The sequence below is a fragment of the Neolamprologus multifasciatus genome, chromosome 4, assembly GCF_963576455.1.
Source record: "Neolamprologus multifasciatus chromosome 4, fNeoMul1.2, whole genome shotgun sequence".
Taxonomy (NCBI): Eukaryota; Metazoa; Chordata; class Actinopteri; order Cichliformes; family Cichlidae; genus Neolamprologus; species Neolamprologus multifasciatus.
In genome coordinates this window covers 16,875,897-16,891,660 of record NC_140442.1, presented here as the reverse complement: position 1 = coordinate 16,891,660, position 15,764 = coordinate 16,875,897, and the positions used below count along the sequence as shown (strand labels likewise).

General features: G+C 40.2%; 1 protein-coding gene across 2 annotated transcripts in view; it reads left to right on the top strand.

Moving 5' to 3' along the window:
* Window positions 1-15,764, top strand: part of lmtk2 (lemur tyrosine kinase 2) — a 28,095-nt gene that overhangs the window by 9,905 nt on the left and 2,426 nt on the right. Inside the window, exons 4-13 of one of the 2 annotated variants that reach the window (XM_085156599.1) lie at window positions 800-876; window positions 1,506-1,621; window positions 1,862-1,949; window positions 6,872-7,002; window positions 9,530-9,614; window positions 10,183-10,304; window positions 11,649-11,798; window positions 11,925-14,958; window positions 15,043-15,175; window positions 15,253-15,504. In XM_085156599.1, coding sequence (XP_085012725.1) covers window positions 800-876; window positions 1,506-1,621; window positions 1,862-1,949; window positions 6,872-7,002; window positions 9,530-9,614; window positions 10,183-10,304; window positions 11,649-11,798; window positions 11,925-14,958; window positions 15,043-15,175; window positions 15,253-15,504 — 4,188 coding nt within the window. Of the gene's footprint in view, window positions 1-799; window positions 877-1,505; window positions 1,622-1,861; window positions 1,950-6,871; window positions 7,003-9,529; window positions 9,615-10,182; window positions 10,305-11,648; window positions 11,799-11,924; window positions 14,959-15,042; window positions 15,176-15,252; window positions 15,509-15,764 lie in introns of both variants that reach the window. The other variant, XM_085156600.1, reaches the window with a different exon arrangement.

The following is a 15,764-nucleotide window of genomic DNA, read 5'->3' as shown; positions in this document are numbered from 1 at the left end:
TAAAATACGGTTGTCTATTAAAATATGTTTGTTTGAACTTTGTAGTAAAAAATGTTCTATTAACACCAGAGGTGGTGGAAATCCACCTGTAGACTGTTTGGTCCCCACCATTAAATAAATATTGAGGGTAGAAATATTAGTACCCCAAAACGTTCTCTGTGGAAAAAATCTAAACAAAAATGGGATTTCTTTGGGAAATGTGATCACTGTGTCACAACAGTTCACATAAATTTGAGAACAGTACAGGGATGGAAGGGTGTATCTTAAAAAAAGTCACATTTTTTATTTATTTTTTTTATTGAAAACGTCATACCTAGTACCCATAAACAGTGACTATGAAATACTTGTTCATATCCACACACGGTATGTTAAACTAGTTAGTAACTTAATGTAAAGAAGTTGATGTACTTTCTGTTTAGATGTAGTTAGCTACACATGCTGCATACAGTGCTAAGTGCTAGTCATTAGACAGTTCTTTATTTTTGTTATTATATTGCAGATTTATTGTTGTTGTAATTTCAATGTGTTTGTCTGAAACAGGTTTCTCTTGTAAATGAGACATTGAGCCTTAATGGGACTACCTGTATAAATAAAGGTTAAGTTAAAAAAATAATTTTTTCAGATAGTTTGTTAAGAAGAGCATCTCTGACTCAACTATGTGACAACACAATTTCTCAGTTTAATTTCACTGTAGTGTTTTCTATTTTGAAGTTGTTGTTTTATTAAGTGGTTCAGATGTAACTTGTGATGCGTCGGTTGGTGCAGTATTAATAACAGTGATGGGTATTTGGTGTCACAGAGGGCTCAACAGGCTTCCAGGTCGTGCGCCACAGTCTGAGCTACATCCAAGAGATCGGCAACGGCTGGTTTGGCCAGGTAAGATAGTTTTTCTTTAATTACCTTCTTCACAAAATTGCATCCACACAAAAGACAAAGAGCTAAATACTCATCTGAAAAAATCATTTAACAAGATGGCAAGCTGTCACTTGTGATTTAATCATTGAATCACAAGTGACAATCATTAATCAATATCGCTTGAAACAATATACAGTGGCTTGCAGCAAAAGGTGGTTCTACAAAGTATTGACTCAGGGGGCTGAATAATTACGCACACCTGACTTTGTAGTTATTTATTTGTAAAAAATGTTTGGAATCATGTATGACTTTCGTTCCACTTCTCACGTGTACAACACCTTTGTATTGGTCTTTCACGTGGAATTCCAATAAAATTGATTCATGTTTATGGCTGTAATTTGACAAAATGTGGAAAAGTTCAAGGGGGCCGAATACTTTTGCAAGCCACTGTAGTATATTGTGTAAAGTAATCCTTACCGGTCAAGGAAAAATTGACACCTTTTCCTCTGTTAATCAAATCATTTTCTTTTTCTCTGCAGTTAGTGGTACTCCTTGAAATCTTAGAAAAAAAAATCTCGACTTGGGTGGTGGTGATGAATCTTTGTTTTCTTTTTGTTTAGCGTGACGTGTTCTTTCTGTTGTATTTACAGGTCTTGTTGAGTGATATCTACACAGACCCAGGGACAAGAGTGGTGGTCAAGGAGTTGAAAGCTAATGCAAGTGCCAAGGAGCAGAATGACTTCCTGCAGCAAGGGGATCCATACAGGTAAAAGCTGATGTTTCTCTCTTTGAGAGCACCCCATTTGCAGAGAGCTGTTATTGTTTTTCAGAAGGTTATGGTTAGGGTCATCAACTTATCAAAGACTGTTTTGTTTACTGCACCTGGAGCATCTTTCCTCTTACTTATTGCATCAGTAATTGCAATGTATAGTTTGCTTATTTTAAACTTTTTTGGTAACCTGATGGTCATCAAATCAATGACCTGTTATGTCAATTTGGTTTTCAGAGTTTTGCAGCACCCAAACATACTCCACTGCCTTGGACAGTGTGTTGAGGCGATTCCCTTCCTACTGGTTTTTGAGTACTGTGAAATGGTAAGTAACTACATGCTTTTCAAAATACACCAGTACAGGTATTATGTCAATAATACCATATGTACATGGGAATTAAATTAGGCTGTTGTCAATCTACCATCTACAGTCCTTGTCCAAGAATTTTCAGTGATTGTGAGGTGGCTGTGCATATGGTGTTTTAGCTACCACTCACCTAGAAATTTGTATTCATTGAGGAAATTGAGGAGTTTGAGAATTAGCTCATACACAGGTATTTAAAAGATAGTACTCCTTAAAAACTGTTTATCAACTTGTGATATGTGAGAGATGCTCAAATTTCGCAAGAAACTGGTTCTTAGCAACGTCAGCCCCTAAATATAGTAGTGAGACTACCTGGTCTAGGTGTGTCTTTAGTCACCAGACCTACTCTGGAGTGATAAGACCAGATAGAGACACAATTATAAACTTGGCAAACTGAGCTTTTTTTCTGCGATATGACACATTGCACTTGTGATTTGGATAACTATATCAGGGATATTCCTGGCAACTAATTTCTTAGTCGCCTAACAGATTGTTCTAAAACTAAGAAACTCAGATATTAATGTAAATTTAATTTAATGGGCATTGTCAAAAAAATCCATATTCTTCAATAATGAATCATTAGCTTAAATGCATGGCACTTTGCGTTATGCATTATGAACCTGTGTTATACTCCAAACAGATAAGAAAGGCAAAAAACACTTAAACTAACCGGCTCAAACTGGCTCCTTTCGATGTGTAGGAGTAGTGGCTCTACTCTGAGCCCCTACTGAATGACTGAACTCCTTACAGTATCGCTAAGGTAGAGCCCATCCACGTTTGGGAGAAAGCTGAGTTCCGCCGCTTGTATCTATGTTCTCATTCTAGTAGTTTTAACATAAAGATCAGGCCTAGGTTAACACATTTATAGTATTTCTCAACAACGATGGCAGATGACTGTATAACATTTAGGACACAATAATTTATTGGCATTGGAGATCAATTACAATTTGAACAAATGGCTTAAATGACTACTACGTCTGGTACCAACTAGTGACAACAGTGACTATTAGACGTGTAAGCGACTAGCGACATTTTATGGCTCATTATAGTACCTTAATTACCTCGTCAGCATGCACTTTTTATGGCGGTTGTAACTGCTGAAGGCCAGTGTATGGTGCTTTGTAAGGGTTTGTTTGCAGAGCTCTCTGCCTATACGAAAGAATTATGGGAATTCACCTGACACAGAGGGTATGGAGACACTATTTTGTGCACTCCTCCAGCAAGCCAGTGGAGCATTACCTCTGGCTGATTGAATGTTGACTGGTTGGAAACATGTTAAACAGCAAAGAAGCACAGACAGTGGCTGCTGTGGATAGTTGTAATTAATTTATGTTACTACAATATAAAGACATTCGTTGTACACTTTGATCTCGGTTTCTTCTGCAGCCAGTAGTTTTGATTATGGTGCACTATTTTTTTTTTTCATGCTGCCCCCTAAAGTGGCAGCAGACATGAGGCAGACATTTGACTACCTGCTCAGCATCAGCACCATACCAAGCTGGAGAGTTCATGCACTCATTACTTTACCAAATGATTATTGAAGATCATTTTTTTCCTATGTTTTAAACCTAAGATAATATGTATATGTTGTTGAATAAGTTAAGTTGTTGCCAGTTTTCTCTTATAAATATGGTAAAGATAATGGTTTAAACCCAAAAAATAAAAAAATAATTACTTAAAAAGCCTAAACCGTCCACTCAAAGCCAAGAAAATGAATGATCTAATCATAATGAAGTCACTCAGACTACATTATGGCAGCTGATTTATTCACTCTTCTCCTTTATTTATTCTGGATGGATTGAGTTCTAACTGAGGGAAAGCTCTCTTCTCCTGCCTCCTCCTTCTCCGGCCCGAGTTACATAGTTACTCTAAGCTAGGGACCTCTCACATTCCCACCTCGCCCAGCAAAGCAACAGGCTCCATTTACGCTCCTCTGGTGTCAGATCCCCCAGTTGCTGTGTTTGTGCATTTTTATTGCTGGCACCTTGTGTGTGTGTTAGCGGCTGTTGAGTGCAGTAAACTAAGCTCTTTCTAAAGAAACCTATGGGTGCACGCTGATGAATGCAAAAAGCCAAGAGTGCTGTCTAAAAATATAAACCACCCTGTCATTTCTGTTTGATTTATGTAGCAGGACAAACCTTGACTTTGACTTTGAAGTTGTGTTGGAGAAAACAGATATATATAGATATATTTTAATGTTTATATATATATTTTTTTTTTATTTTAATGTTAGTAATGTTAGGCCTGTCTGTAAATGTAGAGTTTGTACCCAGGTAAGGGGTAAGGTAACACTGTTTGGAGCAACTTTCTCCTTGCTTCCCAGTTCTCCGACATGTCCCTCAGTGTCCAGTTTGACTTATCTTGCCAGGGATTGCGTAACCTCACTAGACTGGGGTATTGTCAGCTGCCCAGACCTGGCAGATAACCTGGCATTGTGGTTTTTCCCAGCCAGCTCTCGTAATGGCTCTGACAGGACATGGAAGTGAGTCAAGGTGAATGAGTTATTATGAATGCGTGCAAGCTATTAGGGAGGATGGCATGATGAAGAGCAAGTCCTGTTTGTTGAAGGCGATAATGTGTGAGGGTAGCACGACTGAGTGATGTGTATGCTCACTATCCCTTGCTAGATAAAAGTTTTGAGGCCTTTATCCAAGTACGGTTGGGGTCTCGTCTTTATACAGGATACATTTCCGTTCTATCAGTGTGATAAGCTATATAAGCAAGATGAGCAAAATAAGCTGCTGACACTTGCTTCATAAAGAAACAAGTGTCGAAGTGCTTGTGTTGCATGTAAAGTAAGGGATGACTTGCTGATGGCGTCTTCCTACTTGAGGCCGTGTCAATCATCTGCTACATGTCGAAACATGAAATGTGACACTGCAGCTGCCCAGCGGACAAGGTGAATCCCAAAAAGCCAATGTACTGTGATGTTCCCTCTGGCAGGCTTTTGATTGATGGCGGTTTTTGTGTTTTGTATCACCCATGCCAGTAATCCTGACTGAAAGTATTTTAGACATCAAAATACATCCAGCAACTGGTACATGGGCCGCAGAATGTCACATTCTGTAGTGTTGGTGAAATCTTCAACTGCGTGGATTTTCTGCCTAGTGATTGGCCAAGATGTTTGTTGACCCTTTTCTAGTTCAAGGTCTCAGACAAGTGGCAGTTCTTCTTTTTAGATTTCAAAATTCACCTTTGTCCTTTTTAACTGTTACAACAGCAATCGCTGTGATTGCTTTTTCTCTTTGTGATACTGTAAAGAAGTTACACCATCACCCTGTGAGCAAGGTTATGTTGTTGTTGCCCATTCTCACAACTGCTTTTATTGAAAATCAATTATTTTTTAAACTTGAACCGATTTAACAAAGGTGCTTATCCTTGGCCTGCTGTGGTTCTAATATCCAGTCGCAGAATTCAGCAGTAGAAAGCACTTAAAATAGCTTTTTTTCTTTTCTCCACCACTGTTAACTTGATCGTGTGATTACTGAGTTAGGCACGAATCTGTGTTGGAACCTTTACATATCCTTGTTATAAACAGGCTAGACACCAGACTTTAATTGTTTTGGCCTTTCATGGTGAATGTCATTTCATTAACAGCGCTGGATCCCCATGAACCCAAACCTAATGACCTGCTTCACATAAAGATAGGCACGCAGTATCACTTACCATATATTGAATATAGCTCTTCAGTGAACACCCCTTCTCAGAGCTATGTGTCTGTCTCTGTGTGTGTGTGTGTGTGTGTGTATGTGTTTGTGTGGAATAAGCAAACAAATAGTGCTTACATAAGACGACTGATCTAAGCTGCTTGCACTGAAATGCCTCAAGGAAAAGTAAACCCTTTGTAAACACACACGCAGACTTCCATGCTCAGTAAATGCATGGGATTTGACATTTTTATTAAAGCATTATCAATGGATTCTAAATACACTAGCATTATTTTTAAAAGAAACATTTGTTTAATCTACATCAATTCCCCTGACAGTTTGATTTGTCAGAATCACTACTTCATGACTTTTTGCTATGAAACTTAATGAGAACTGAGTAAACTAACAATCCTTGGTCTTTACTAAAATTCTATAACAATACATTTCAAAAATAAGAAAACTGCAGATTGCCTCTTGTGAATGGTTGAAGGTTATTTGTTTTTGTTTGTTTTTTTGCCTGACTTGTCTTCGCTTTTAAAACTTTCAGTTATCGGCAGTTATAAATACCAATAGATTGGGAAGTGGCTAAAATTAGCCACTAAGATTGTCCTGCCAATAAATTAGTCAGGCTCTAATCATGCTGTTACTCTTTGATGGCCACCTCTGCTAAAAGATGTTTGTAACAGGGTCCATTCAGAAAAACCTTTGCTCACATAGTTCATCATCTAGTGAATGGTTAGCAAAGCTCTAGTATACAGTGCAGTATTTAGTTGTTAAACAGTCTGAAAAGTTTTGGTTAAAGTGTTTACAGCAACTCCCCGTTGACTGTGTTTTGAAACTGCACTCATCTGAGATCCAGCTCCATCCTAAAGACCCCTGCAGGACTGTCACTCTGATAACTTACAGCATTTTGTGTCCTCTATCAGGTTCATGTCTGTGTTTATTGTTATAACTGGATTCTTTTGTACCCATATACGTGTGACACAGCAATACTCATTAAACCGCCTTACCCTTATTTGTTTTTCTCACATGTCAGCAGTGAGAAGTGCTGAGAAGTCAGGAAGAAGAAGGGGACTCTGCTGCCCCTGTGTGGCGATGTCTCCACATTGCATTTAATTATTGCCACTTGATAAATTCTTCCCATTGCTAGAATACATACGAGGTTCTGCTGCATTTGTTGAATGTTTATTCCTGATACTAATGAGCGAATGTGTTTATCTGTGTGTGCCTCTGCAGGGGGATTTGCGGGGCTATCTTTCTCAGCAGGACTGGATGTTCAGAAATGCTGAGTTGCTGCAGCTGCAGAGGATGGCCTGTGAAATTGCTGCTGGTGTCACTCACCTTCACAAACACAACTTCCTGCACAGGTAGCACTTCAGAGCTGCAACACTTTTAGCTACCTCTCAGTTTTGATCCACTAAGCTAAACGTTGTGCTTTTCCTTCCACTCAATACAGCTGGTGTTTCGGGAAATGCTTTTCTGTCTAGTGGTCACTGACAACTAGACAGAAAAGATTTATTGACTGTATAATCAAATTGTGTGCTCCAGTTGTATTTTAATGTTAAAAAAGATAAGTAGAAATGTTGGTGATTTTTATTTAATGAATGTACTTGACTAACATGTTTATTCTGAAATCCCAATATACTAAAATCACACAAAGTATGTGCTCTTATTCTTTTTAATGTTTATCCTATAGATACATTTTACTAGGTGCGTACCACCAAGTACCTCTTGGCGAGTACTTAGTCATTAGCATTCCATAATATTATTATAAAGACAAGGGTCAACTAATAGTTTTACTTTTGTGCTGACTGCCTAGCCACTCTAAGGAGTACCAGTGGTGTCCAAAAATGGTGTGCACAGCAGAGAAGGCTGCGTTTCATTTTCACCCCAGTCTGTACTGGATGTCTGGCTGCCAGCCAGCAGGGGGGTACAAGGGGTGTTGGGAACTTGGGGAACATACGATGCTCAGCTCATCAGCTCTATTTTGCCTGCTCAGAATAAGCTCAGGGGGTTCCAATTACACAGCTCCCATGCATTGCCACAGTGTCAGCTGTCCGCTGCCAAAGGGATATGATGATTCTGCTTTTTGCGTGTAAGTGGATAGCCTCATATTGGGCGTTGTGTTTTAATCCTTGTTACTACTCAACTAGAGTTCTAGAAGCCTGTTCTCATGTGAACTCATTTATTCTGCAATCGTAAAAATGTTTCTGTGGCACTTTTAACCACAGAATATTTATAAAAAAACAAAAAACCACCAACTGAACAACACTGCACACAGACACATGCTGGCAGAAATGACAGAGAGGATGGTTATGTAGCAGTACCATGTGCTGTACACGCCGTATCCAAAGCTGAAACCTCAGCTTCGTAATGCAAGGGTGAAATTGGACCCGTTACAGAATAAATTGCATACTGTGAATAGATGCCCAATAGGAAGACGTGGACAGGGGTGTTTAAGCCATTATAAGACATTTTTGTGCTTTTTCATTAGGGTTTACCAGGATTTTGATTGTATTATTCTACTACAAAAGTGTTAATGTGTTAATGATTGTGTTAATAATTGTGTTAATGTTTAATAAGATCACCTTTTTATAATATAAAAGAGGAAATATGTAATCTAATCCACTGCCAAATCACAGGAGTGATCATCTTAAAATGCTTTATATTGTATAGTAAGGTAGGTAGGGTTTCTATCTAACAGCTTGCACTGTTTATTTTCCTGTAATCCGCGGCGTATTATGCTATGTTTTCCTCCTGTGTTAGTCAAAGCATCCTAAAGGATCAAATACCCTTTGCCTGAACAGTTACAGTGCTATCTTTGACTTTGATTTGCTGCTGCATTTACATTATATCTGATTTTTTCTTTTTCTTTTTCTTTTCTTTTTTTTTTTTGACAGTGGGGAGCAAAGTTATTTTCATGCATTTTCTATAAAAGATCTTTGTCAGTTGTTCTTGGACTCTGCATTTATTGACTGGATTAGGTTACTAGATTATGTTATTCTTTCTGTATTAACAATGACAGTTCAATACAAAGACATATTAGTTATGTTGCTTTTTCTGCTGGCAACCATGATACCAAATTGCGCAAGTGTCTGTATGGATGGTAAGGTATGGAAGCAACCACTGCTGTGGCATGCATTAACCTTGTAGGGTTAAGATATTGGACTTGCTTCCTCACTGCTGTGTTACTGTATGTTGGGCTGTCAGCCAACAGCAGAGGACAGGAGACAGGAGAGTTTAAAATACTGCTCCATTTATCTTACAGGGGTTTCAGTGGGTCTGACAGTAGCTGGGCCATGTGCATGCCAGAATACTTGTGTCAGCAGGGTTTGTCATTGGGTGGGTAAAAAGGACTTGGAGCTTGTGGACAGGGAATGCTGCAGGGCTAGAGGGAAACCAAAGCCTGCCTCTTCAGTCAGTGTGAATGAACTACCATATGGCTGTTTAATGAGCAGACAGAGTCTCAAGAGCTTGTGACGCCCTCCCCTGGCAGATTAACAAAAAGTCTGCACAGCCTGTGGTTCCCTCCAGAAATCATATCCTGCTGCTGGATGCACAGTCAGGAATAGTCCCCACAGCTTGTTGCAGTGTGAAAGACAGATAAAATAAGAAAGCCCCTGTTCTAATTTACTGTAAATGTTTACGTGTTTTGTGGTCCTTGCAAAACTTTCCTCTCTTGATTCTTGTTGATCGTTTTGCACACTCCTTTTTTATACTTCTAAATGGTAATGCCGGCATAGGCTAAACAAAACCGAATAAGCTAAATAATTTCATTAGTGATGGCCTCGGTCTTTCTTCCAAATCTGTGAATGCTGTAGCAATTGTGAATTTGTCTTGAATGTCTTCACCACTCAAAATGTAATGCTCATGTCTGTGTTTATGCTCCTGTAGTGATCTAGCACTGAGGAACTGCTACCTGACTGCAGACCTCACAGTCAAAGTGGGAGACTATGGCATTGGACCCTGCAGATATAAAGTAAGGAGAAACCTTAAGCGAGATGCATAAAAGTGTTAAAAGTGCAAAGAATAAAGCATTATATGAATGGATGAATACGCACGAAGTGATTTGAGTAGTTAGTAAGTAGGCAAGCACTGTTTAAATGCAAGTCAGTTTTATTTATGTTTAAGTCTGGCCATGTTTTTTGGCTGAAGTCCGTGCTTGTGCAACCAGCTGCAAATGAACAGACTGAAAATAAACAGTCTTTATCAGAGGCTGGACATGTTTCCTTTGATCAACGATATATTTCACTGAAGAATTAATAGTGTCCTCTCATATAACATGACATGCTGCATATGTCAGGAAGCTCTGTCTGCTGCATTCCTTTAATACTGCTGATCTGTCAGTTTGGCTGTCTGAATTTAATACTCATGATATAAGGTCACCCACTAGATCTATTTCTGTAAAGAAAGAGGGAGGCAGTGCAAGAGTGAACCACCTCAATGAGAGCTAATAATTGTTTTATTTAGGTCATATTTCTGCAATATTTCTTGGAAAAAATTGTAAAAATTGTGTAACAGATTGTTTTTAAACTGTGCTACCATAGGAGGATTACATCATCACAGAGGATGATGTGTATGCACCCCTTCGTTGGTTGGCTCCTGAGCTGGTAGGCGAGCGCCATGGTGGCGTAATTTCTATGGAACAGACCAAGCCAAGCAATGTGTGGTATGTACCAGATTTCAGCCCTGCACTGACACTAGAGGGCATTTCAAAAATTGACTCACACATCCAGGCTCACTTGCTGTCATTAGAGAATTTAACCTGGATCTGTTTTTTAAAAAGCAGCTTTTTAAAACTCCTGATTTAGTCTCCCAAAGAACTGTATTAATGTGTTATAACAGGTATTCTAAGTAGAGCCAAATCCACAATAGCTCAAATATACATACATGTAATTGGAACATGATTTCAATGTATTTTTGGAATACAACAAAGTAAAGTATCATAGTAAATGATTACTTACAGTTTTGCTAATGTTCAGCAGATTAAAACAACAATTCTGACAGTTCACCAACTGTACATCTCTCCTCACAGTATTCTTTTTGAGCCCCTCCATGACTTCACAGTTACTACTGCCTGTTTTAGTCAGGACAATCTTACAAATGAGTTGTAGTTATATTTTAGTTATATTTAGTAGTTATATAAGTTATATTTTCTTTATTGAATAAAGGTTACATTAAAAACTAAGTCTATTATCCAAGTACCTAATTTGCCACTGAATACAACTATGTTGACATTCTAAATGTTTCCTGAGGTAAAGAGAAAGTTAATATTTATTATGTAGCTACACAGCTACACTGAATCTACAGCAAATACAATTTCCAACCACTTTATTAGGTATTGTTTAAGGCAATTATCTAATCAGCCAATTACATGGCAACAGCACAATGCATTTAGTCATGTAGACATGGTAAAGACAACTTGTAGTTTCATCAAGTTCAAACCGAGCATCAGAAGCGGGAAGAAAGTGACCTTGAACATGGTATGTTCGTTGGTCCCAGATGTTCTGGTCTGAGTATTTTGGAAACTGCTGATTTTCCCACACAGTCTTCTCAAGTGTTTACAGAGAATGTTCTAAAAAAAACTCTGGACACATAAGCAGTGCACGTTTTGTGTAGGGATTTGTGAAGCACAGTCCAAACATGATAAGCTTTCACTGTGAGATTAAGTTGTCTTTAGCTACTTTAGCAACTCAACACAGCGCTACAAAAATCGAGGGGTTTTACCAATTTTGTGTAAAACTGGTAAATAACTACCTATAGACAACAGTTGACTGTGTAAAGTTACTGAAGTTACATTGTCTGGTACCCTGCTGACAAAAATAATGCTGATGCTGGTATATGTAATAAAATACAAGCACTTTATGATCCATTTCTGTGTAAACTTGGCTGTGTTGTGGAGTCATATAGAAAATGCATCTAGTTTCAGAAATGTAAAGCAGATACCTGTGGCACATATGCATTGCTTATCCTTCTAGTACAACTTTTTTTTTTAATCCTCAATCGTCTGTAGGGCATTGGGGGTCACATTATGGGAGCTCTTTGAGAATGCTGCTCAGCCGTACCCACATCTGTCTGACCGAGAAGTTCTCAACCATGTGATCAAGGAGCAACAAGTCAAGTTGTTCAAGCCACAACTGGAACTTCCCTACTCTGATAGATGGTGAGTCCCTGGAAGATGGCTATTTAAGCAGCTTGCATTAAAATTGTCATTAGTTTTAAATTTAACAATTATTAGGCTGTTAGCAATATAAAGTGTCTAATTTTTTATTTTTTTCTGTAACTGTAGGTATGAAATTTTGCAGTTCTGTTGGCTGTCTCCAGACAAGCGGGCCACAGCAGAGGAAGTACACCGTCTCCTCATCTATCTGCGTATGCAAGGCCAGAAGGACATAGAAGAAGATTTCGAGCAACGCTGGGATGCACTGAAGCCTAACCCCACTATGCGGCAGACCACTGTTAGCCATTCCTCCTTCCCAATCTTGGAACAGTTTGCTGATGATGCCCTGAGACAAGAAATAGATGAAATTCTGACTGTGACTGAAACAAGCAAAGGTCTCAGCTTTGAGTATGTTTGGGAAGCGGCTAAGCATGACCACTATGATGGTAACCATGGACGTTCAGGCGTAGACACAACACTAAACTACCACAGCATGTTCTTTCCTGTTTCCAGTGAAGATATTCAGGCTCATTTCCCTGATCCTTCAACTAGCGCAGCAGGAGGAGAAAGTGGGAACACTCCAGGATTTCCTGGGATCTTACCGGTGTTTGATGCTCAAAAGCCATCTAATGGGAATGAATATTATATCCAACTAGAAGAGCAAGGGGAGAGCACTGTTGGGGAGGACGGGAATAGAGAACCAGATATGGGCTTTGGTTCAAGTGGGCAAGATTTCGTTGTGCTCCAAGATGTGCGGCTAGATGAGTCAAGCACAGATGCCGACTTTTTCCACCAAAGTATTGACTCAAAGGATTCATATTTACCAGACAGCCACATCTGGTCGTCTCTTGAAAATGACAGTCCGTACCACACCAACATTTTTACAGAAGATGGGTCAAAACAAGAAGACTCGCCTTCCTGGAGGCAGAATTTTATGGAGCTTCCAGAGCGCAGCGGAAACCCTTTCCTTGAAGGGGGAACTTTAGAGGGTGAAGCAGTGAATAGAGATGGAAGCTATGGGGATGCTTTTTTAGGGGAACCCACTAAGGTGGTGAATTCTGTGGAAGCAAAGGATGAAAACATGAATGGAAAAAGTCTTTTGAGTACTGAAAAACTAGCAGATAATTTTATGTTTCTTAAAGATCAAACCCTAATGAAGGAGGGTGCTAGTTTCTTAAGCCCACAACCAAATTTTCTTTTACCTGGTTTAGCCCACGAACCAGAGGAAGCATTCAAAATGAATTCTTGGGATAAGCTTGACTCGTTAGGCAGCTTAAACACAGCAGACACTTATTTTAAATCGGCAGCAAGTAGCACATCCTCAAGACACGAACTTCTAGACTCTCCAAGTAACAGTTTGGGGGAGTTTTGTCAGTCTCTAGAAAATGAGACACTGGTGCCTTCCATTACAGTGGTCACAGAAGATGACACAAGCAACCAGCTGCCAGCTAGAAATAGTTCTTCCACAGAAGACCTTGGTCTGTTGCAATCCTCAAACAGAGGTGTAGACTCTGGTTTTGATTCTACCTCAGAGAGGTTTGAGGTTCTCATCAGTCACACTGATGACCACACCACTGCAATATCTGACAGTGCCAATACAGATTCTTTGTGCACAGATGCCAAAATTCCCAGCCTTGAAGATGACCTTGGAACCTCAAAGGATGACACTCAGCCCATAGAAAGTAAAATGCCTGAACCCCTGCCAGCTCAAGTATTACCTTCAGATAATGGACACAGTGAAGATCTAACAAGTAATGATTTGTTGAGTGAGCTAATTGAGGATGCAGATATACAAATGGAAACCACTCTGTCTGATCATGAAGAATCATTTATGGATACCAATGGGCATCCTCATGATAGAGCTTCTCTTCTGGTGTCGGGTCCATCTTTGGACCAGATCAGCCAGGACAGTTTATTGGAAGACAGCATGTCCATCACTGTTCCAACTGTAGAGAACTTTGCTGAAACACCAGACTCATTAGACTCACTTGACATCCACAGGCTTGGAGAGCAAGGAGATGAACTGAATGCTCAAATTGCTCAACACAAACTCCAACCTCCATACAGGATATCAGATAGTGGTTATGAGACTGAGAACCTGGAGTCTCCTGAGTGGAACTCTCAGCCAAATGTCCAAGATTCCTCTCCTGTAAAAAATGGCTTGAGTGTTACCAAAGAAGAAGAGGAGACAGAAGAGCTCACAACTGCGGCAAGTCTGGTTCCGCCGAAAATCATAATCTCCGAAGTAGAAGGTGTGCTAGATACTCGCAGTGAAGATCCCAGTGAGGAAGATCAGCCAGATAATGAAGGTCCTGCTGAGGAACCAATTATGGGAAGTAATTACAGAGACTCTGCATACTTTTCTGACAATGAATCAGAACCTGAAAAGAAGTCTGAAGAAATAACTGCAGGTGGTTCTGTTGAAGACACGTGGCTGAGGAACTCCACTGATGAGGTTCCCGAGGCTTCTCGAGCTCCTGCACTGGAGGCTTACAAGGAAAAAGATATTGATTCTTTATTTTCTCTACCTGCTGAATCACAAGACAAGGATGTTAAGGAGATGGGTTCAGTAGCAGATTCAGATATCACAGAAAATGGTGAAAACCAGGTGGTCGAGTCTACCAGCAGCTCCAATGAAGATGGAATTAAACCAGAGGTTTTCAAGGACACTGCATTTACTGATCACCAGGACCCCTCTGAAAGTCCAGAAACCTCAATACTTCCTTCTATTGCCCCAGCTAAGCCAGCAACAGAGAGTGTAGTTCACGCTAAACTCACCAGAACCGACACCAGTGATGGTCATAAAATTAAGGAGCCGGATGTGGAGGGGCGTTACCTGGGGAGGCGGGATGGGTCGGGCTTAGATGGGCAAGAAGATGGCGTAGATGCAGACGAGGAGGACGAGAACAGCGACGACTCGGATGACGACATGCGCGCGTACCAGCTGCACAGCTCTAGCTCAGAAAGCGAGGATGAAATCGTGCACCCGGTGCCAGTTGTTATCTCGGACGACAGTAGGGCGAAGAACCTGAAGAGCTTGTTAAAACCCACATCTCTGAACATCGGAGCATCATCTTTCCCGTTTCCTGCAAGGTTTGGTGCGGATAACTCCAAAAGAGCCGTGTCTTTCTTTGATGATGTCACTGTCTACCTGTTTGACCAGGTAAAATTTTAGTCTGTGATCTTCATTTTCTTAGTTTGCAGGGGCAGCTGGTAATATGTGTTAACTGAATTAAATCTTATTTAGGAGACGCCCACCAAGGAACTGGGTGACCACTCCTTGGATTCAAACAGTCGGGTACCACAGTTCAGCAGTTCCACGCCTGCTGCCAGCTACCTGAACCGCTTTGCCAACTCTGAGAGCTCAACAGATGAAGAAGGTAATGCCACAAGTCAGCAATAAAAGCCTCTATTTGCACAAAGCATATGTCTTGGTTCACTGACTAAATCTTTACAGGTGGTGGTTTTGAGTGGGATGATGACTTCTCCTCTCCCACACCCACCTTCCTGTCCAAGACGGGTAAAGACACGGTATCCAAGGCAAGGTCCTCATCTGCAGCGTCGTTTTCCTCTCCGGCCCCTGCAGTGGGGTCCATGCTGGATACCAGCTGGACCAGCTCTTCAAGCTACTCCCGTTTTTCCATCTCACCGGCCAGCATTGCCAGCTTTTCCCTTACCCATCTTACCGACTCTGATATTGAACAAGGAGGCAAGTAGAGCAGGCCAAACTGGTATACAGTCTTGAATGGATAGCTCAGTATTTTAGGAAGAAAATGTCCATGTCTGTGCAGTAAATACAAAACTTTAATGAAACCTTCCACATATTAAACCAGTTTGTAAACCACTACACTGTACAGCTACAGTGTGCCACGTGCATGCATCAAATTCACAAACTTAGGAGGTGTGCATTCTTACTGAGCCCAGCTATTCTTGAATTGCAGTCTTGGTTCTAAGTTAAGCTAACCAATC